The following is a 21,762-nucleotide window of genomic DNA, read 5'->3' on the forward strand; positions in this document are numbered from 1 at the left end:
TGGTCTCGCCTGGTACTCGAGGAACGGGTGACCAGCTATAGCAGGCTTCGGTGTATTCAAATCAAATACAAGCCGGTGTCATTTCGGAATTACAAAAATGAATGATGTATGAATTTTTTGTTTGTGTTGTGAAGTAATGAGGGGAGATGTTGGGAGCTTCACAGCTGTCCCAGCCACCTTTCAAGTTTTTCATCGATATTCTTTAAGTGCGATTTTCTGTGACAGATTTCCTATCGTCCTATGTCCCAAAATCTGTTCCATGCAAATGCAAACTGATGTGCGTGAGATATTGACTGTGTTGTGTTTAATGGGAAATTGGTGAAATGTTTACACGAAGACAACTTGCTAGTGTTGGTAGGCCTAACTCCGAAGATAATTTTACAAAGTCCAATAACCACCAGTGACATTTCCGCATATAGGGCTGCTTACATCCAGCCCACGCCGTGTGCATGTCTACTTCAAGTTCACAGCCAGTTTATACAATCAACAGAAACTGACAACGACACAAGTTTCTCGCGAAGAAGATTCTAGACTTGGCTGTAATCGTCAGATTATCTTTTTTCTCGTGCCCAATGCATCAGACTCGCGTTTTAAAGCACGGACAGACCATGTCCTTAAGTGGAAATCCTCGGCTGCTTTGCCCCTGCGACATACCGCCGAGGCAGAATGCTTGTCAGGCTGCTCTGCTGACATCAACGCGGTAAAATTACCTTCACCCGCCACTCACGCATACCTTACACCATATTAGGAACAGCCCCGCCCACCTCGTGCGCCTAGGCCAATTGCGAGGCCAGATCGATCAATTAGACAAATATGCGGCCCAGGCAGGCCAGCCAATCAGCGGCGGCCCTCGAAAAAGCTTTAAATGGTTTTACATGTCCGTGCGGTGCGTCTGCTCTTTGGAATCGGAAAAGTTTCTCGCTGCGGACAAGTACCGATCGTCGTTCCCCACTCCTTCATTCGCCGTCGATACGAGCGCTCGGGAGCTTCACCGGAAAATTACTGGTGTTGAAGCTGTTTTGCAACATTTACTTTTGGAATTCTTTGAGAAGCCAAAACTTCCCTCAAAATGGCAAACGTAGGCCCAGCGTACGGAGACATGTTGGCAAGGAAAAAGAAGGTTGGTGCGAAGTTTGTTTTCATTTCGTGTGATTCTTGTTTGAAAGAGATAACTTTGTTGATCAATCATCCAGCGGCTATCAAACAATAACAACATTTATACATATGTAAACGTTGAAAGGAGTTGTCATTAAATTAATCGCCGGAATCCTTCAGTTAAAGAAGTTTACCCTTGAAAGAATAATTATTCAGCACGAGTTTTGCACTGAAGTGACTTTTAGAAAATTTACATGAACACTGTTCGAAAGTGGACTCTACTGAAAATTTTGGGATTCTTTGTTCAACAGTTTATATCATTTTCTTTCGAATTGTGTCGACTTGTCGGCATATCAGTATCAATACGAGTATTTCGCATTCGACTTAATCTGTACACAGTTTCTGTGCCCGTAAATATCCGTAAAAGGGTAGATTTCAAATAAGATGGCGAATATTGAAACCAAATTTTAAAACTGTTATATTTTACGACAAAAAATAGATCTCATCGAGCAAGCCAACTCCCCTAATGCTGGAAATTCGTTTCCAATATCATTGACTATTTGGGTTAAATTCGCTCTGACGAAACAAGGACGGGGTCATTCGATACTAATTGAAAATATTTACTATATACCGGAAACTAAAATCGTTTAATTTGAGTTGTGGGTAAATTTTATTAACTTTAGTAGATGTTCACATTTAGAGTTGTTTTGTACCACCCCCCCACCGCCCCACGTCAAATTAGCGTTCGGGCTGAATCGGCCCCGACACTCCGTCCTCGCAACAGCTGTAGATTCCTGGCATTCTTTGGTGCGTGAACGTTCCCATATTTGTTGTGGGAGCTTGCTTGTAATTGTCCGGATTGTGGCATGGGCGCCACAACCCCTGTGGTCTAGGCTCGGACCAACACGAACCATGCGTATCTTCGCACATTATGTGGTGTCTGTGATTCTTTTTGTGTAGGACTGCGGGCTGACACCGCAGCCTACATGATGAATGGATGACTTCAACCCCGTTATGAACAAGCAATGGTTTTATTTGAATATCGGTTGCAATCATAGTTGGATACAATTATTACGTTTTGTGAGCACGATGCCGGAGGGTTTTTTGGTTCGTCGAAATATTGTCCGTAGCATCAAACCCAATGACATCTTGCGCTAAGTTCCCTCACAAAATGACCATTGGCCTTAACAATTACAAAGAAACATTACAGGCCAGAGTTATCAATCCAATCCTGATTTACCTCATAGTCGTAGGTATCGGCGTCCAGTTCCCCCGGTGCGGTCCGTCGAAAGTGGCATTTGATCGCCTGATGAGCTACCGGCCCGTTTGGTGCTCAATCATGTGGATAATTTCGGGAATTTCCACCGTCGGGTTCCCTTCTTCAGAGCTAGCTCGGCACGTATGTTCACCCTTCCACTGAGGTTTGTGCGCATGCGCTAAAATTCGGCAAAGTCGAGGTCACTTTCTGTTGCTCGTTAATGGCGACGCCAGCCAGCAAATGACAACGCCCAAATCTATCTGCGGAGATCTTCCGCACAGTGTTAAACGTTTGCTGAATTTATACCAGAGAAATATAATCAGGCTTCAGATTTCATTTTGGGATGTGTTTCTTGTTAATCCAAAATGACATTTGGGAGAAAATGGGGTGAAAGATGTCCGTGTACGCATGGAGGCTCCTTCCTCCATGGTGTACGTTACATTTCTGAACGCAAAAAAAAGGGTATTTTAAACTTGAAAATTTGAATTGTTCTCCAGTTGGTCCACACATGCTGCATATCCTGATTACTGACAGGGTGTTTGAAAAAGGTTACCATGTTATGTTTAAGCTAAAGCGAATTGTCCTTTGTTAGTTTCATCAATTTCAATCAGTTTGGCTCCCTGTCGACTGGTCGGCCATGGTTTACGTGTGCGCATGTGCAAGTTCGTGTACACATGGTCATGTACTCCATCCACGCACGTAACTAGTACGGAAAAATGATTCTCGTGCAAGATAATAAATTCGCAAATACTGCCCGTGTTTTTATTACACCCTAATACACACGGCACTTTAGTTTGTTTGTTTGGATAAACTGGAGAAGTTGTTTTAAAATGGAAAAGACCATAGATTTATTTTCTTTCCTATCTGATTGTGTTTATTTTTTGTGTAAAAATCACTTGTTTCAAATTTTGTGCAGCTGAGTTCATATAATGCGGTGGTTTAATGTTGTCTAATCCAGTTTTAGTTATCAGGTTATCTTCGTGAACGTTACTTGTTTGTGTTTTGTTGAAAAATAATTATGATCTTCATCCGCGAAAAGAAATGCCGGAACGATGTTCGACGTCGCCTGCCTACATCCACAGTAAATTGATCGACTACGCATGCGCTAGCTCTAAACAAAGTGGTGCACAAGGGCAGGGGAGTGAACATATGCGTCGGCAGGGCGTGGTATGGAATTCCGGCTCTAATACCCTGAAATACCTTCAAGTCAAAAGGAATGTGGTCTTAGCCGATTCCTGCGACTTTTGTTTTGTCTACATCCGGGTTTGCTGGCCTACTATGACGTCATTCAGACTACTTACAGAGCAGCAAAAAACAACCCTAATAGTGACGCCACGAGGTCGTCTTTATTGCATCAAGTGTGTCCCTTTCTCAGATTGTGTCAGTTCCTTCCTGGAAACAGTCACGAAAAGGACACAGGAAGTAGGCCTAATCAACACTAAACATGATTTGTAATCATTACTTTGCACTGGTCAGATACTGTGAAGTTGTGCGCAGGTCCACTGAACCTGTTTGCTGCCACCAATCAGTTGTTTTGCGTGCAGGCTTTCTACAGAACCAAACTTATTAAATCTTTTTTGTTATTGAAAACAAAAGTTTTTGTAAAAATTTCAACTTATGACATTAAGCCGCCTGCCCCCCTTAAATTAAGGTCAATGGGTGCTGGGATTTCAGGCGCGACTGGTATTATTGGCGTCGCAGGACGGACGATCCCAACGCGTGCCGTTTGTCACACGCCTCTTCCCTCCTCTTCTTCTTGGGGTCGAAGAGTTACATTCTACGACGTGGCAGTTCAGCCGCAGCTCGAACTGCGACTTGCAAGCAAACATCGCGGTCAAGATTCCCCGCTGCTCGACACCTCTTCAGCTGTCGGTTGGAGGAATCTCTGGAATGGGGGGCAACTCTGACTCAGCCTGGTGTAGTTTAAATGCCATTTTTAGAAGAAGACGAAGAAGCCACTCACAGAGTTCAACTGCTACACTGGCGCCGTCGAAAAAAAACAGCGCAATAACTTCGTCGTAACAATTTCACTTACTTGTATTGGCTTCTGCCAATTTGACACTGGTGACCAAGCTAGGGAACCGTTTTTCGTAGAACAGGAGAAAACACAAATATCAGCATGAACCGGAAAACCAGGTCGCACACCAGCTGGGCAAAGATTCAACTCAAATCGCAGTCATCTTGATAATTCTGTTCCAAGTGAGTGGGCCGGGCGCGCGTGATTACAGCCGGCCAGAAAGAGAGAGAGAGAGAGAGACAGAGCTGGCTGGGCCAGCCAGAAAACGGCATCGCATACCGCAAAACGTACCTTGTCAAACAAACAGGCCATCAATCTCAGGCCAATTAAAATGGATCCCACCCAGTTGTCATCTCTGCATATTTTTTCCCTCGTTGTGCCACTGGCTCAAAGAGAAGGGCTTTTCTCGAATCAACTGGCTTCGACTGGGAGTTACATATGCATCTATATACGTAGCCGTAGTCGCTAACCAATGGCCACAGTGTGCCCATGTTAAGCCTCATCCGTAACTTAAGAACGCAGCCACACTCTTAGCGACTCATTATTTATATTCAATGAATCCAGTTTATATCGATTTAAACGAATGGACAGAAAATCATGAAATATCTTTTAAGTTGCTCGAGTCATAAATCGATATAGATTTTACAAGAGCTTAATCGAAGTCTGCTAATCATTCCCAATGATGAAAATTATCACGTGCTTTAACCTAGCAAAAACAAGTTTCACCTTCGTGAAGTTGACAGCCATTTGAAGCCAAATCGAGTCGAAAGATCTTTTAAATGCCCTGTAGGAATTAAAATTTGCCAATTTGATGCTTCTCCCTGCAAAAATAAGTTGTTTCCCCGTGGCACCGCCACATTCGAGTTAAAATTGTCTAAATCAGGCATGGAGTGAGAATTATTGACAACCAATTACCAATTATGTCTCTTTTTTTTAAACGCCAATAACCGCATACCAAGCCAGGAACATCTTTCAAGACGTACGTCCGAGTTCGTTCCCGGTCTCCACCAGTATCGACACCGATACCTGAAGATGCTATGCAAGGCATGTTGAGCGTCGCCTAGCCTGGGCCCCAGACAGTGCGCTACTGTCAGGGACGGACCCAGCCGCCGCGCCATATATAGGCAAACAATCCAGCGCTGTGCGGGCTTTTGGCGACCGCCCAGCCGCGACTGATCGGGTGCTGGTCCGAGATAAAATTGGGGGCGCGTGGTGGTTTCTGCCTGGCTACCTTCCACAACCAACGGCGTGGCCTTAAATTGAAAGACTCTGTCTTCTGTGACATAATAGTAATGAATTTGGATAAGATGGATCGGAGAAAGTGTTGGTGTTTTCTCTAGGGTCACATGTCATCATACGATTGTTGACGATTTCTCTCACTGTGATTTAACTGTTCTCGTCATTGACCGCGACAATTCTGTTCATGGTCAATCTTGATACAGTAGCCAACGATGGGAACGGTATGCATGAACAAAGTTTTTAAAAAGTGGCTCCTATTTTTTTTAAATAAAATGTTCGGATTTCAAATCACACGTTGCCACAAATTAAAAAGTCAAGTCCAGGATTCTACTGCGTGCACTGCTTGGAATAAAACAGAAGATCTCTTGATTTCCACTTCTGACGTCTAAAAATAAAAAGCTCTTGGAAAAGTCTTTGAGCATTTCGAGAAATTCGGCATTCTTGGAATATTTACATGACTTGGAGCTTTTGTCTTCCAAGGGATAAAACGTCTACTTGAAACATTCTTCGAGGGTCCAATTCGAATAATTCCCATTTGCCAAAGGAATAAAAAATTTAAACATTCTCTTTTTCAGATCGAGGGTAAGAGAGATGCCCAACAGGAACATGACATGATGATATTCATCCAGGAGAGGACCGGGTCAAATGACATTGACGTAGACAACATTGAATGCCTGAAGGACGGGAAGATTCTCTGCGAGTAAGAGAAATTTCAATTTCTTGGTCCCTGGGGAAAAACAGACATGGTACTCGAAACAAAGAAACTGTCGAAGCCCTCTTCGAGAGAGAAGTTTCAAGTGCATTTCTCTGGATTTCCATAACTCAGAGATGCGGGGGCTCCGGATTTCCATGCAGGTTAAAAGAGCCGAGCTATTTTGGCCCATCTCACAGCCGGCTGGGGTGGATTCCGCTCCCCAGTACTCGAATTTTTTAAGACTTGATGTGCATGTAAAAGCACTCATGATCAATACACACGTGAAGTTTGAACTCAATGAGATTTACAGTTTTGTTGATACAGTCATTTGAAGTTCATGGCTACATGCGTGCCAGCCCGCGTGCACTGAGCACCGCAGTAGAAAAAGTATATATTTTTGGTTGATCTGTCTCAGAAAACTGCGCATTGCGCAAGAACGGTATGTCCAATTTTCACCAATATGGTATCAAAATGACCGCAAAGAGTTACTCTAAAAATTGCTAAAGGCTCAGCTCCTGGAAAAAATGCACTGCGGCGATATCGGGAAAAATGTTAAGGGCTGCCCACCGGCTCTTTTAGGGTCAAGTTTACATCTCTTCCCATACAGCCCCAAGTAACGTATGACGTGGCATGTGTCCATGATGACGTCACCGCAGAGTCATCAATAAATTCTGGATCTGTCTCAAAACAAGATCACGGCCACTGCTCACCCCCCCCCAAAAAAAGCCGATCAAATGGTAATAAAGGGAGGCTAAGCTTGATAACAAATTTGAGAAACAGGTGCACTGTCAAAATTCAAGACATCACAAAATGTCGATTTCTTATACGCGTACCTTAAAGCAGGTTGAAAGCACCGCCAAAGATTTTCTGACTTTTAGAACTAAGTGCTTAGGAAAAGATAAGTTTGATCCAGGAATACCCAACAAGGATTCTAATTTCACAAGAATGTTTACAAAGCCCACTCATCCATCGGCATCTTCACACGGACTACTTTTCAACGATCCTCCTTGTTTTACAGATTAATAAATGGTATCATCGACAACAAAGTGAAGTGCGACCAGGGAAATGCCCCTTTCAAAATGGTAAGTCTGAAACTCTTCGTTGCTTTTGGGGAAAAGTGAAGATATGGGTATCCGGGCCAAACCATACAGGCATGTTTTGCGCCCCCTTTTTCTTGACAATACCTGAAACAACGTTTCCACTTGAGTTGGATTGGTGAATGTACAATCTCCAGCTGTCCGAAAAGGTCAGTTTTTTTTTCGGTGCGCAGCCTACCCCGAAACTTTTGGGATTAAGAAAGTGTCGAAGTAACATTCGGCATTGTTTCATATCACCACCAAATTCACTGCAGGATTGCTGTCGTTATTACCCATTACATACATCTTGTCGAGTATCCTTTTCTTGCGGATGATAAGTAATGTAGAGATGGTTGAGACGGGTTCCACGAGAGTGCGCCTCCAAGAGTTTGCAACGCGTTGACCAACCATAAAACGCAAAATCTGTCTATCCTTTCTAAACGCACCTTGGGTCGACAGATTTTGCGCACTTTGATTGGTCAACGCGTTGCAAACTCTAGGAGGCACAATTTCGTGAATCGCCCGTCACTGTATTACCACATCCCCTGGTAACCCTTAAACCGCAACTGCGTTGCTATAACCACCACAACACCACCCTGCAGGCGACTGACACCGGCCTAGACTGGTCCCCTCCCCGTACGTTATCTCCAGACGTCTCACAGACGTTTCTATAGAGGTAATGATTCCGGGGGAATCCTGAGGAAATTAGCCTATTCCCACAATGTTACACTGCTACGTCACAAACTTTCGAAGTCTTTCTAGAATGGATTGCCGTTATTTCTTTTGAGTCATTTCCGCATACAACACAACTTTCAGACATATTTACCTGCATTTTAGGGGTAACCACTTCCGTAATTACAGAGGAAAAAACTTTTCCGATGTTTTCCAGGGAGTCACGTGTTCAGCTGTCACGCGCACGAAAGGTTGTATTAAGTAAACACCATCTCTATAAAAAATTTTAAAAATGCGAGTTCAACCGACCAACCACAAACCCTGCAGACGTACGCGACGCCTGCTAGCTACTCTATATAACAGGGACGGGGACCAGTCTACCACCGGTCACCCTTCGTCCTTTGTAAACATCCTGCTCACCACCCCTCGTCTCACCATTCCCTCTCCACCCACTGTCACTTCCTTCCGCCCACAACCGACACCCTCTCCACCACACACAAGCCACCACTATCACCACAACCACCACTACGAATTGTCTCTGAAACTCCTTCATCCCACAGAGAGCAAACGTGGAGTCTTTCATCGAGGGATGCAAACGGTTCGGTCTCAAAGAGCAGGAACTCTTCCAAGTGAACGACCTGTTTGAGGGCAAGAATCTTCCACAGTTCACACAGTGCATCTACGCCATCGGCCGCAAAGTAAGTACACGTACGCCCCCTCTCGGTCGATCTCACGCTTTCATGTCTCATCTCACTTTTGCACTCAGCCTCTCCATGCACGCTTCTGTCCAACCCTTCCAAAAGTCTGACCGTTTCATAAACTCTGCATCCACGCATAGCCTCTCTCGGTAGTCCCTGTGTGCAGTGCATCCAATTATCAACCTGAAATGAGGCTGCATCCGAATCTCTTGTCTAGAGCTAGGTCTGGGTCTTCGCTCCATTGGAATTGCGTGGAGACGCGCAGACAGTAGCTCTGGAAGCCAATGTCGGACACGGCCTTCTTCCAAAGCTACGGCTCTCCACAGCCGGTATGTGCCCACATTAGGGGCCAATTTTGTAAACTGTGAAGACCTTGACCCGGATCTATAGACGCACGATTCGCACGAGAGTTCTCTCCCGACTTCCTAATATGGCAGTTACTGACGGCTGCTTACGCGCCATGAGCAACCTTGTCCCCTGCATTTAGAGTGTTCCTTTTGATACGACTTTGTTTTGGCACGTCATCCGCTGAAAAAAATGTAGCCGTGCCCCAATCTTCGAGTCACAAATTTCCCAGTTTGATTCTATTCACGTGACACTACCACATCAAGTTTTCCTGTCCCTATTTCCCTCTAGCAATCTATGTACTTTTGGAGCCGTCGGCATGCTTACACATTACACGTATTAACCGCCATGGTTCTAACACTGCATGGACTGTTTTAATCTTTCAAGACAATGTCACGTGCAAAAAAGTCATAAACGGCAAATGATAAGGTGCACGTTGAAGACTAACCGCTGAAAATGTTGCTAGCCAAAATGAGCGTAAAGAGCTTTAAGACAGAGCTCCATGCGCAATTTAATAAGCATATTCTGATTTTCATTATATCGCTGGTTGGCAATAACCAAGGCTAGTCCTCAGAAGCTCCGAGGACCTCATGTGCGAGGACACTGTCCCCAGAGGTTCGAAGGAGTCCTCGTACATGCGAGGTCCTCACATATATCATTTCAGGTCTTCAGTGACAGTTACTGACCACACTCCCCCATCTTACATCTTCCTGCTGTTCTCTCTACTTGCCTTTTCTCCTTTCCAGTCGTGTTGCTTCAATCTTCCATCTGTGTGTTCGTCTTCCATCATCTATCTGTCAACATGTCTTTCTTCTCCTCTAACCTCCACTCATTCTTTCTATCCATCTTCCCTCAGACTGTTCTCAACGTCCGCTGTGACTTGTAACATAGCTGCTTCACCCTATCAGTGGCTCATTCACCAGGGGGGGGGGTTCACCAGAGTTTTTGTGTGTGACGGGGGGGGGGGCACTCCACATATCCACACAAGAGGCACTGCGCGTCCAAAGCATGAAAAGACGTTTTGAGGAAAAGCTCGCCCTGCAGCTTCACTGACCATTTTGTTTAAAAGTTTGGGCACATTCATCGGATTTCAAATTATATATCTGCCTTCATCCTAACGAACTCAATCCCACCAAAACTGGACTGATGCCTTAAAGGGGAAAGAGGTTGAAGAAGAGATAAAGGGATGCAATCCACAACAGCTCTGGTGATACCTGTTTGGTACAGTGTCCTCCCTCCGCACTGCTTCTCATTAGCTAAGCATCTCTGTCAACACCATCTGAACTCTTTTTCTCGATCGTCTTCCCTGAGTCCGTCAGGGGCGGATGTCGACTAACCAGCACTCCTCAACACCTCCACACAGCCAAATCGCCAACAAAAATAATGCTTCACATTCGACGCTGAAACCAATCAGTTTTTTTTCTCTCTCTCTCCTGGTGGGGTTTTACAGTTGCAGATGGATCCCTGCTACTGCGGACCCATCCTGGGCCCCAAGCAGGCCGCAGAGAACAAGAGGCACTTCTCCCAGGAGCAGCTGGACGCCGGCAAGCACATCCACTCGCTGCAGATGGGCTCCAACAAGGGGGCCACTCAGGCCGGCCAGAACTTTGGGGCGCCCAGACAAATCATAAACTAAACCAAAAACTTGTCACACAGTAGAGAGATGTTAGTACGGAACTGTTGTCTCTGTCTTGCCCCAAGGGCAGTTTGTATTTGGCATGAATGCAAACATGCAATCCATAATGTCAGTAAATATCCTCATTTTGGCTACAAATTTGAACGTACATTTTCCCAACTTCGACGAATTTGGCACGGAGTACCTTGAGATGTGAAATCCACTGTCACAATTCAATCTTGTGCGGAGCGTAATCTGGCGCCTGCCTTACAAGTCTCCTTTTAATATCGGCTCAACTCAATCCCCCCCCCCCAAATGTTTGCAGCTGGAACTTTTCACAATCTACTCCCACAATCTACCAGCATGCAAAGTCAAATTGCACGATTGGATTTGGACTGAAACTTTCACAAGGGAAACAGACAACATGCCCAGAACTACTGGGTAGCTTTTGAAAAGATCAGGGAAGGTCTGAATTGAGAAATGATACAGCATCATGTTAATATAATTTCAAAGATGGATTTGCGCCGGGGAGATGTAAATCAATGTTAGATTTTTGCCCTACCCACCGTGTGTTTTAACACTGTATACTCAGTGTATGCCCCCAAAGGCTTTTGAAAAAAAACACAAGCGTACTCGGATGGGACTCGAACCCACGACCTCCTGCTTACTAATGTAGACGTCTTAAACACTCGACCACCGAGCTTGTTCGAATCTGATTCGAACCAGCCAGCCGAAACGGCAAGCTCGGTGGTCGAGTGGTTAAGACGTCTGCACTAGTAAGCAAGAGGTCGTGGGTTCGAGTCCCACCCGAGTACTCTTGTGGTTTTTTCACAAGCCTTCGGAGGCATACACTGAGTATACAGTGTTTAAAATACACGTCGGGCAGAGCAAAAATCTGACATTAATATTAATATCATCTTAATAAACTTAAGGGGAAAAACAAACTTAAACTTTGGAGGAAACGTATCGACAATTTGTAAAGCCGCAAGCGGTTTCTCCAAATAGCTGTACTGACACAAATGCGACAGCATCCTTTCAAAATCCTTTTTCATTGTGCTTTAAAAACAATTTCTTGTTTTAACAAGTAAATGTGTCTTTTGTTTCAGGCCAAGACCCACGTCAGCTGTTCATAGCTTTTTAATTTTTAGGTGTAAGTTGGTCATATAACGTTTGATTTCTGCCGAATGAAACCCAACCGAAAAAAGGGGTGGACAGACAGAACAGAGAAGGGCTCACAGATATGGTACACCGAAGTCAATCCATATGCTAAACAAACGAACCAAACTGAAATTGAAGTCCAACCTCTTTGACTACGGCCTTTTCCAACCAATCGCATCTATGTTCGAAGGATGCTTATAACATTGGGGAAGCTAAAACAGTACAATTCATCTCTAACGACAGCCCCTATCTTTACTGTCTGTTCCCTCTCCGAAATAGTTCGGTCCAGTCTGCCGCAATTTTTTTTCATTCTCTCTTCTTTTTTTTTTTAATAATGGCTAGAGAAGTCAGTTTATTGAGCTTTAAAGTGAGTTTTTAATGATTTTAACTGTTGGGGAAAGCTTCCGAAAGACACACTCCCCCACCTTCCAGTAAAATTGGAACATTACCAACGATTAAATTAAAAATAATTGGAGTATGGACTTGTCAATCAGCGACACAAAGAGAAACACAATCGAAAATGTGTTTCAGAGGCCAACCTCTTTGATGGAAAGAATCAGTAACATATCTACAGACAAATGCAATGTACCATTGCTGTCGTTTATGAAAATGTTTGAAATATTTTGGCCGCAAAGAGCTCAACACACTGTCAGTTTTATTTTTCCATTTTCAGGACTTCAAGTCTTATTGCATTTTACTGAAAACGTTTTTTTTTTTCTCTCTCTCTCTTTCCTGATGGGATTTTACAGTTGCAGATGGATCCCTGCTACTGTGGCCCCATCCTGGGCCCCAAGCAGGCCTGCGGGGAAAAGCGCGAGTGGACCCAGGAGCAGCTGGACGCCGGCAAGCACATCCACTCGCTGCAGATGGGCTCCAACAAGGGGGCCACCCAGGCCGGCCAGAACTTCGGGGCGCCCAGACAAATCATCAACTAGATGCAATTTTCGCTCAGTAGCAGGGACGTCAGTAGAGTATCGCTTTCTTGATCTAATGCTTTGATAAAGGCCAGTTCGTGTTTGGCATGACAGGGAACGCAGACCAACGAGCTGCCATGTCTCAGCGAATATCCTCGCTGCCAAGTCGCAACAGATTTCATCTCTTGGCAAATTTGGCAGGGAACACCTTATGATGTCAAATGAAGCTCACTTTCAGGTTCAATCTTGTGCCGAGCATGAGCCGGTCTTATACGACCCACCTTCAAATTTTCTGCTGAAACCTGCCTTTAATCTCCATTCAAATGCAATCACGTAAAAGACAAAACGACGGCTCAAAAATTTTAGAACAGAAAAGTAACATCAATTTAAGCAATCGTTCGATTTCACTTTTTAGATTTGCTGTACTGAGCCTGTGAATTTTATTAATTTTTTTTCTGAGGGAAAAATGGAGAGGAGGGGAACGTGAAGTTTACTTTCAAAGAAAAAGCAGTTTTTTTCTTATTCCTAAATTTAGCTATGTTGTTATGCTTAGGATGCATGTAAAAAAAGGAAATGACACTGCAGACAATGATGAAACAACATCACAGTTAATGTTGAAGACTCTTGTAAAGTTTCATCGGGCACTGCTAATGTTCCAGACGTACTCGGTTTTTTTCGCGACGTAAAGATCGCCACTTTTTCGTCGCCAAAACAGGATCAAAAGTTGGAAGTGAGAAGGAGTCGATCAGTTGCCAGTATCTTGTGAGCTTTGCTAGTCAAGTTTAGGTATTTTGATGCACTTCGTAGAGCAGTGTGGATTGCCTCGATTTTGGACAAATCACTTGCCTCCTCACCGATCATTTGCCACTCCTGACTGGCTTGCGAAATAAAAAAAGAGTTGGTTCCACCCTAGCATGATAGGACGTACTTTACAGTCAATCACTTCCTTTAATACCGAACGAGACATAGGACAGCAAGGCGAGCACATTTTTTGGCTTTAGATAAGTGTGAGGTAAGTTCATCATTACTGACGAAACGGGACCTCATTGCGCGTAAAAGAAACAACGAAAAATGGGGGGGAGTTGGGAATTTGGAATGACGCTCACTCGGACAATAAGTACAAGCTAAGGCTTTCCAGTCTTAGCTGAAGATGTCTGTAAGGACACAATGTCGCTTTCTTCAGCTGTGATGAATTAACCTTAAAGCTAGCACGAAACATGCATTTACAGTTTCCTTCCCATCACATAACCGGCAATACATAACAAATATGTGTATATATATAACAAGAATAACATTGATTTGATAGACTTCTGAGGCTACACGTGTAGAATTTTTCGGTTATGTCTGAAAAATAAAAGTAGGGCAAAAAGCACCTTAGTGAGTTCAAAGCACGGTATGGAGTACACAGCACGCAGTTTTTTTCAAAAATTTTTTGGTTTTTGGTAGTATTTATTGCTCGCTTACACGTTGCCATGGCACTGATGCAATATTAACGACTTGCAGGAAATTAGAAGTTGATATCTGCTTTTTTTTTCCCCCCTCTTCTGTCTGGGTACCGACTTGTATTATAGTCTTGAGGTAAATTTATAACAAGGAGATAAAAGGCCATAATCAATATTTATTAGTCGCTGTGTTCTAAGGTTGAGGTATTATGTACAGTCGCTAATCCTTTCATTGCATGCCTTCCTCTGTATATGATTATGCTTGTAGCAGTCGGCAACTTGGCTATTCAAGATCCGTGTCTCATTTTCGCTCGCAATAAAATATCTCGCTCTTTTAAAAAAAAAAAAGCATAAGGCAGAGGCGTCGCGAGGTGAGTTATTACTGTTGCTGGTCACGTGGTCTGTTTCATTATGATTTGGGGACATTTTTGGGGGGGGATGGGGTGTTGGGGGAGTGCTTGGTGGAATATGTGGAGAAAGTGTGTCGATGGAGTTTCCTCTTTCAGGTGGAAAGCTGGGGACAAGTTTGTACGGATGGAATGTTGGGGGGAGGGGGGAAAGGGCTTGAGAATTACTTGGCAGCAATTTAAATTCCTATTTTCCCACATGTATGATTTTTTTGGAAATGAGACAGAATGAGCATCACTTCTTTAAGGAATGTCTTCCGCGAATCACTCTGTGATTTTTATGCCAATACCTCCTGGGAAAAAAAAGAGATGAGTCCGATGAACTCACTCCAAAATCTGAAAGAACGTTGACCCATTTACACCTTTCGCCGTGGATAGATGAAAGGAATACAGTCCTACTACAAATTTTTATTGACCAAAGGGATTATTTACAAACCAAAATGTCTTCGGATTTTAAGCGAGACATTCTCAGGCAAAGTTTGATGAGTGGAAAACTTTACAGTCACAGAACAGTTCTTTGCAGAGACCCTCTCAGTTGGAATGTTGATGTGATAGGTTCTCTTGCATTTTAGTGGATTTTTAAAACCCATATTTACCGATGATCAGGGAAAAAACTTAACATAAAATCCACTGAGTAAAACGGATGTGTAATGACAAAAAATGCAAAAATTGTCCCTATTGATGCACGGACAATGAGAGCTTTTTTTGGCTTTGAAGAACAACTTGTTAGGGAATACTGTAAGGTAGTCTCCCAATTGGCAGGCTATGGCTAGGTGTGGTGCACGCATTAATGGGGAGTGGTTGCAGCCTCTAGCCCAGTGGCTTCTGCATGTGCACATGTCATTTTGAGCCGCAGCCCGTGCAACGTTGCAATCGATACACAATATTCAAAGTTACAGCAAGCAAATGAAAGGACGGACTGTGACCATGACTGAAACGGTAGTCTCCACAAATAGGCTGCATCCAGGCACGTGAATAAAATGTCTTCGTACCTGCTTTACTGAACGGAGACGGCTGGCGACGTCTTTGGCGGCTGGAGGGAGGTTAGTCTGGACGGCGTGGGCAAGGCAGCAAAAGTGATGCTGAACTCGTAGGGATCTTTGCCAGTCGTGTCGAACTTCAGTCTCTCCTCTGTGGCAATCGAGGAGAAAAAATAATCTGCAATTTCTGCAGTCTTGGTAACCAAAAACAGAGATCTGCTGGTGCTCTGGTGTTCAATGAGGCTTTGAAAAAACGAGAAATTGATTCATCACGGTTAGCAATCCAGTAAACACACTGGTGGATATGCTAGAAATTTAAACTTACCAACATATTTCTCGGAGCCCGAACTTGTGGCCAATTCCTTCCATGATGTCAAATAACTGTGGATGAAAATGAACGTGATTTTAAAATTGCACAAAACAAGGAAAAAACAAACCGAAAACTCTGGCCCCGTTGACCACTCAATTTTTTGGGGAACTTAAAGAAAAGGTGGTTTTTGTTTTATTCCATGATGGCACATTTCATACAAGGAAATGTTCAGCCTCATGTGAACACATGTGAAAGGGGAAAGTTGAGATTTGAAGCACGAGAAGTCACTTAACAGTGGGATGAACATTTTTCAGATGTCGCGCCCAACAGGAATGTTTCCTGAAGTAAACAAGTCGAAGCTGGCGTGGCAGGAATGTCTCACAAGAAAATACCAACCCTGGACTTTGTATCAACCACCGTTGGAGTGACTTATGTAGGGTCCAATTTAATATTTGGCGAGGGATGAAACAGGTTTCCCACAGAAATCTGAAAAACCGAACTCTAGGACTTCTACCAGACTCTCCAGAAGTACGCATTATTTCAAGTTTACTGGACCAAGCTGAACCAGAAGAGGATGCAATTTTCCTAGCAATGCAGGCTCCTTCGGTCGGAACTGCGCTTTGCTGGTTCCCAAACGACTATGAAATGCACATGTTACGGTCACGTCGCTACCAGCAAAACGAACACTCCTGACAAACCTGGCTCTGTTCAACCCATGAGGGGGTGCTTCTGCTCAAGGCAGATAGCCAAGCAAATAAAACCTGGCTACTCACTCATCAAAGTTTAGGCCACTGGTCCACTCCAGGAGTTCGTCCACCTCCCACTCCTCCACGACCTCCGACCCCTGGCTCTCGATAGCCGCCACCATACCTGCTGCGGCACCCTCGACCAGCGACTTGGTGTCCGAGTCTTCGGTCTTGGCCTGAAGCATACCCTCCCGGTACCTAAAAAAGTTTCAAGATTCAGTTATCTTTCTGGCATTTTCTTTCTAATATTTACCAAAACGTAATTTAATTTTCTGACAGACTTTGAAAAGAATGTTTAAGTTTTTGACCTCTCCAATATCATGGGGGTAAAATACTTCACTGAGCTGACAGGAAAAGAACTGTAAATTAGCACAGGAAATATTTGCCGAGCAAGAACAAGTTACCAGCCAAAAACGTCATGCGACACATACTGCCTTTTAACTGGTTCCCTGATAAATTTCCCTGAGCTTAGAAATGTGGCGAGCTTGCGATACGTTTGTGATGACCTTGCGATGGTCTTGTGATTGTCTTGAGATGGACCTGTAATGGGCCTGTGATTTGACTTGCGATCGACTGCAATGGTCTTGGGACTGGCTTACGACGCACTTGTGATAATAAGCTTGTGACTGACTTGTGATTTGACTTTGGAAGTTCTCATGAGCACATGTGATGGTCTTGTGATGGGCTCGGCTTCCCTAATAGTCCATCGTCCGTTAGAGTTCTCAACTCACATCTTCTTCATCCATTCCACCTTCCGCTGTTTCTTCTTTCTCTCCACGTCTTGCTTCCTCTGTAGCTTGGTGTGGGGGAAGTCCACCTTCCTGCTACTGCTCTCCCAAGTCACGGGGTCTTGCTCGGGTCGTAGGAGCAACTGTAATAGGACCAGCATTTGTAGAGCTCCATAATTTATTTTGACAAATGGATAACTACGGGTTGCTGAGAACAAGACTAAGCCGATGTCCCATAGGTTGTGGCAATGGCTGGCAATACCATGTGATGTTTATGGGAGGCTTGGCTGGTGGATGCAGCCACTTGCCATCGAAATGGCGTTATTTTGAGCCATAGCTAACTGATTTGGATACGGACGGACGTAAGCATATGTGAGTGTATACAATGTCCCAATCGATGGACGTCACGAATCTGAGGACGAGCTGGAGTGAGGACCATTTGTCCAATGGTCCGTTTTGCCTGGTACCTAAAAATGGCCTGACCATTGCTCAAGCTTGGCCCGAGTTACCGAGTGAGTAGCTGAGTGATTAAGTGAGTCACCGATGGCACAAAAACCAAACTCACTCTGTCTGAGACCAGACGCCACCCGTTGTTCTCAATCCTTTGGTACCAGCCCTCTCTCTCGCCTTCTCTGGCCCCACTGCCATCCTTCAGGTGGTGGTTGTGGACGTCTCGGGCCGCACGCCGCTTGGCGGCGGCCGCCGTGTAATCCTTGGGGCTGTTGGCGCACATGTCCACCACATTGCGGTGGGTGAAGATCTTGTAGTAAATATTGGGTGGGAATCTCTCCTGAGGAGGAGGTGGAATAAAACAAGATGAAAGATGTCGACGCAACGTCAGAAAATACGGTCGTTTTCCAAATATTTGATTAATACCGATCCCACCTTCAGCCTTGCCCGTTATTTACCAGCCCCCCACCACTCTGGAATTTTGAAGCTCGATAAAAAGTCACGTTTTTTTTAAAGAGAAGAATTAGAAGGCATGATACAAATCCCAAGAGATAATTTCATTCACTCTCAAGCGTTATGAGCCTAAAAAGGGTTTCGAGGTCAGAGATCTGTCAGAGCCTAAAACAAAGACCAAGCCTAGATTGTGAATCGTTGTCAAGGCAAATAGAAGGCACTCACGCCAGCGAGTCTGAATTTGATGTGGATCCCCGCTGCGGCATCCAGGAGCTGCGCTTCCTTGGGGTTGATGCAGCGAAGCATCATGCTGGGGTCGCCACGGCAACGGAAGTTGATGAGGTCCCGGTAGTAACGATATACCTGCACGTCCTGCAGGAGAAAATAAACTTTTTTTTCAAGAAGAACTTTCCTTTGAAGCGCCAGATCAAACATTTCATTGAACTTGACTGGAGAATTTTTGTTTACACTGTTTCGCTTGAAAAAATGACCTTTTCTCTGTCAGTGATTTGCCAGTGTTTATAAATATGTGGGCAGCGCGTTTCAATGATTGTAGAAGTTTCAACAAATATTTGCTATTTATCAAACTTGGATTATGCCTATCGACAACTTTTGTGAATATGTTTCAAAAGTTTTTCAACAGCCACGCCAAAATTTTGACCTTTTTAGGCACAGGCACAGACGTAGCAACAAAGTGCTTGAGAAAAAGCACGAATGTCGGTATTAGGATTCTCAAGATTTAGAGACTCTAAGGGGATCTGGGGTAGGATAAACTCTTACAATGTGCCTCCTCCAAGCTCGCTGTATCATCTTGGCCGCTTCCTTGGGGTCCAAGGGGTACGGTCGCGCTTTCCTCTTCTTCTTCTTGGGCTGCATGCGGACGGCCACGTGGGGCACCGAGGCACGGCTGGACTCGGGGGAGAGCGAGATGGTGACCGACCGCACCCCTTGGGGCGCCGCTGATAGCTGTGGCCCGGGCCCCCCTGTGCTGACCACCGACCGCTGGCGTCGGATCCGGTGCCACCAGTTCTGGATGTAGTGGGCGCAGAACTCCTCAAAACTGGGTGGAGCAAAAGCAGGGCGAGGTATTAAAGTGACTTCAGCACCTGAGACTCCAACGAGTATCAACCGGGCCCCGCTATTTTTATGCTCTTTAATGTTCGAGGTCAAGCTCAGTTTCCATGTGATCAGGAACATTTTACAAAACAAATGACTCGACAGCACGAGGAAGTGTAGAAAATGCTTACGAGATGATATCTTGCTCTCCTTTTGCCTTCTTACGCAGGTAATACTTTTCATAGTATCCCTCGAGTCGCTGCCGAGCACTGAGAGTTTTAACAGTCGACACCTTACTTTGGATGGACTCCTAAAGGGGGAAAAATAGAAAGATGAGGACGGTAAAACAATGGGAAAGGAAAAAGTGGTACGAGTCGTTGCTAATTTACAAAGACAAACCATTTAAAGACATTATAGGATTCTTTCAAAATTTATCACTTGCAAATCTGTTATTTTTCTCAATCTCCTTTATTAATGTTGGTTATTCATAACAATGAACCCATTTGAGCAAAATATGACTGTTTTAAAAAAAGGTTTCAGATTTTCAGTTTCATGTTAAAGAGATTTAATCAATTTTGGTTTTCGGTATTTCAAGCATTATTTAGGTAAAATTGGGCCATTTCGCAAAACAGCAGTTGCCATGCCAACTGCACCTTGGATGGGACCGTCGTGACCTTTGACCTCGACTTCTCGGGGGATTTGGAAGGTGTGGTCCCGACGTCTCGCAGCCCTTGCTCGCTGTGGACAAAGCGGCTGCCAGTCTGATGGACCTGGATACTGACCGTTGGGTTCAAGATTTCGTAGAGCCGACATCTGTAAAGCAGCATCGATTCAAGGCATCACAATTAAACAGGGATGCGAGTAGCCACTTAAAACCAAAGCTGGAAACAGCTGGCAAAAGGCTGAAATGTAAGAAGTCCCCACAGTTTGTACACAGCAGGTGCACAAAAAAGCTGGAATTCAGGGCCAACATCGAAACAAAAAAAGCTGAAATCGGCTAAAAAGCTGAATTCTCACACCCCCGACTAAAGGTTTGATGATATCTCATCTCAGCTAACTTCCTTCTCCCAAGCCCGCCCCCCTTTTTTTTTGGGGGGGGGGTTACATGCATGTATGCAAGTTTACACAAGTGTACACAAAAGACTCAAAAACAGAAGAAAAACCCTTCTATTTTTTCACTTGGCCTATTCATCATAATAATCTACCTTGTCCAGTAGCCCCTCCATACTCGTTGTAGTTCGATGGCGGCTGCAGAGCTCCGTTCTGGCGACGGTTTCTTCAGACGGATCAGAGCTTGCCGAGACTGTTTGCCCGCTGCAGCCAACTTCAGCTCTCGGAGGGCATCCTCCTCACCTGTTTATTTGGAATTTGTCCCAAAGATTCCAAGTCACACTCAAATTTGAAAATGCTATGTGAAAAGACACGGACGACATCTCAATGATACCTTGAAGAAATCTCTTTCTGTTGGGCATGCAAAAGGTGTCTCACGTTCATTGCTTCTGCTAGCATGGCCCCTGCTAAAATTGAACAATTGGACAGAGTGGACATCTGGGACTCTTGCAAAATGGCGGGTAGCAACCACACCGTGCCGATGAAAACTGCGACCGTGGCCAAGTACGCGTGCACCAGCCAGTCAGAGGATCCGGAAAACAATCATTTCTTTGGTCAGAGTATACACGTATGCTCGTTGCAGCTGTTTCCATCGGCGCAGTGTGGTTGCTAGCCAGCATTTTGCAAAACTACCTGATGTCCGCAACGCCCATATATTCTGAAAGTTGCACCATGGTTACACAGCTCACGAAAACGAACATGATTTAAAAATTAATACGTTGTACCAACCATGAGGTATAATTTGAGTGCAGGAATTTAACACGCAAGAAAACGAATGTTTCTTACCTGGAAAGTGCACATTCTTCAGCAATTTATGTGCTCCTCTCTTCGTCAACATTTTCCAAACCTACGAACAGAATTTTAGACGGAACAAAATTATAAACGAACCATTTTCCCACCCCATGCCATGGCATATGCCAACCTGCCAAACCATTGTATCAGTTTAAATGTGAATCGTTGTCAAGTTGTATCCAGGGTAAACTACCTCTGTTTGGCACGACTTTTTGCGATAACTACACTTTCATCAATCACACCTGATGAACAATAAAGTCACAGACGATTAATCGTAAGATTCATAACGTTCAATTTAAAAAAGGGCGTTCAAAACACTTACAGAATGCAGTCTTTGCTGTTTTTACTTAATAGTTTTTACGCTTGTTGTGTCGAGGTTAATTTGTTGGCAAAATCTTGCCACATGGGGGCGCCAGTCATTGTTGGCTCAATTTACCGATAATGTTGACAGGCCTTTATACTCGGGCTTGCAAACTTGAGCTTCAAGTTAGAAGATAGCTCCTTTTT

General features: G+C 44.4%; 2 protein-coding genes across 3 annotated transcripts; one reads left to right on the top strand and one right to left on the bottom strand.

Annotated features, from left to right (window-relative positions):
- The first annotated feature begins 888 nt into the window (after positions 1 to 888).
- Positions 889 to 14,577, top strand: LOC110974390 (myophilin-like). Of its 2 annotated transcripts, XM_087146281.1 has the most exons (7): positions 889 to 1,120; positions 6,185 to 6,309; positions 7,322 to 7,385; positions 8,612 to 8,749; positions 10,545 to 10,759; positions 11,816 to 11,859; positions 12,617 to 12,841. In XM_087146281.1, the coding sequence occupies exons 1-5, from the start codon at positions 1,070 to 1,072 to the stop codon at positions 10,728 to 10,730; spliced, it is 564 nt and encodes a 187-aa protein (XP_087002407.1). In that variant the 5' UTR covers positions 889 to 1,069; the 3' UTR covers positions 10,731 to 10,759; positions 11,816 to 11,859; positions 12,617 to 12,841. The 2 variants fall into 2 exon arrangements, with proteins under 2 accessions (XP_087002407.1, XP_087002406.1); XM_087146280.1 differs by lacking the exons at positions 10,545 to 10,759; positions 11,816 to 11,859 and having other exon boundaries at positions 892 to 1,120; positions 12,617 to 14,577.
- On the bottom strand, positions 14,207 to 21,675 carry c11orf65 (chromosome 11 open reading frame 65). The gene is made up of 12 exons (XM_022226401.2): positions 21,578 to 21,675; positions 21,250 to 21,310; positions 20,559 to 20,706; positions 20,007 to 20,166; positions 19,545 to 19,663; positions 19,078 to 19,357; positions 18,523 to 18,669; positions 17,960 to 18,184; positions 17,398 to 17,537; positions 16,694 to 16,864; positions 15,936 to 15,991; positions 14,207 to 15,761 (listed from the first exon to the last, which is right to left on the bottom strand). The coding sequence occupies exons 2-12, from the start codon at positions 21,299 to 21,301 to the stop codon at positions 15,628 to 15,630; spliced, it is 1,632 nt and encodes a 543-aa protein (XP_022082093.2). The 5' UTR covers positions 21,302 to 21,310; positions 21,578 to 21,675; the 3' UTR covers positions 14,207 to 15,627.
- Positions 21,676 to 21,762: the final 87 nt, after the last annotated feature.

Source organism: Acanthaster planci, linkage group LG15 (genome assembly GCF_054643075.1).
Source record: "Acanthaster planci isolate LZ-2023a linkage group LG15, COTS_SCS, whole genome shotgun sequence".
Taxonomy (NCBI): Eukaryota; Metazoa; Echinodermata; class Asteroidea; order Valvatida; family Acanthasteridae; genus Acanthaster; species Acanthaster planci.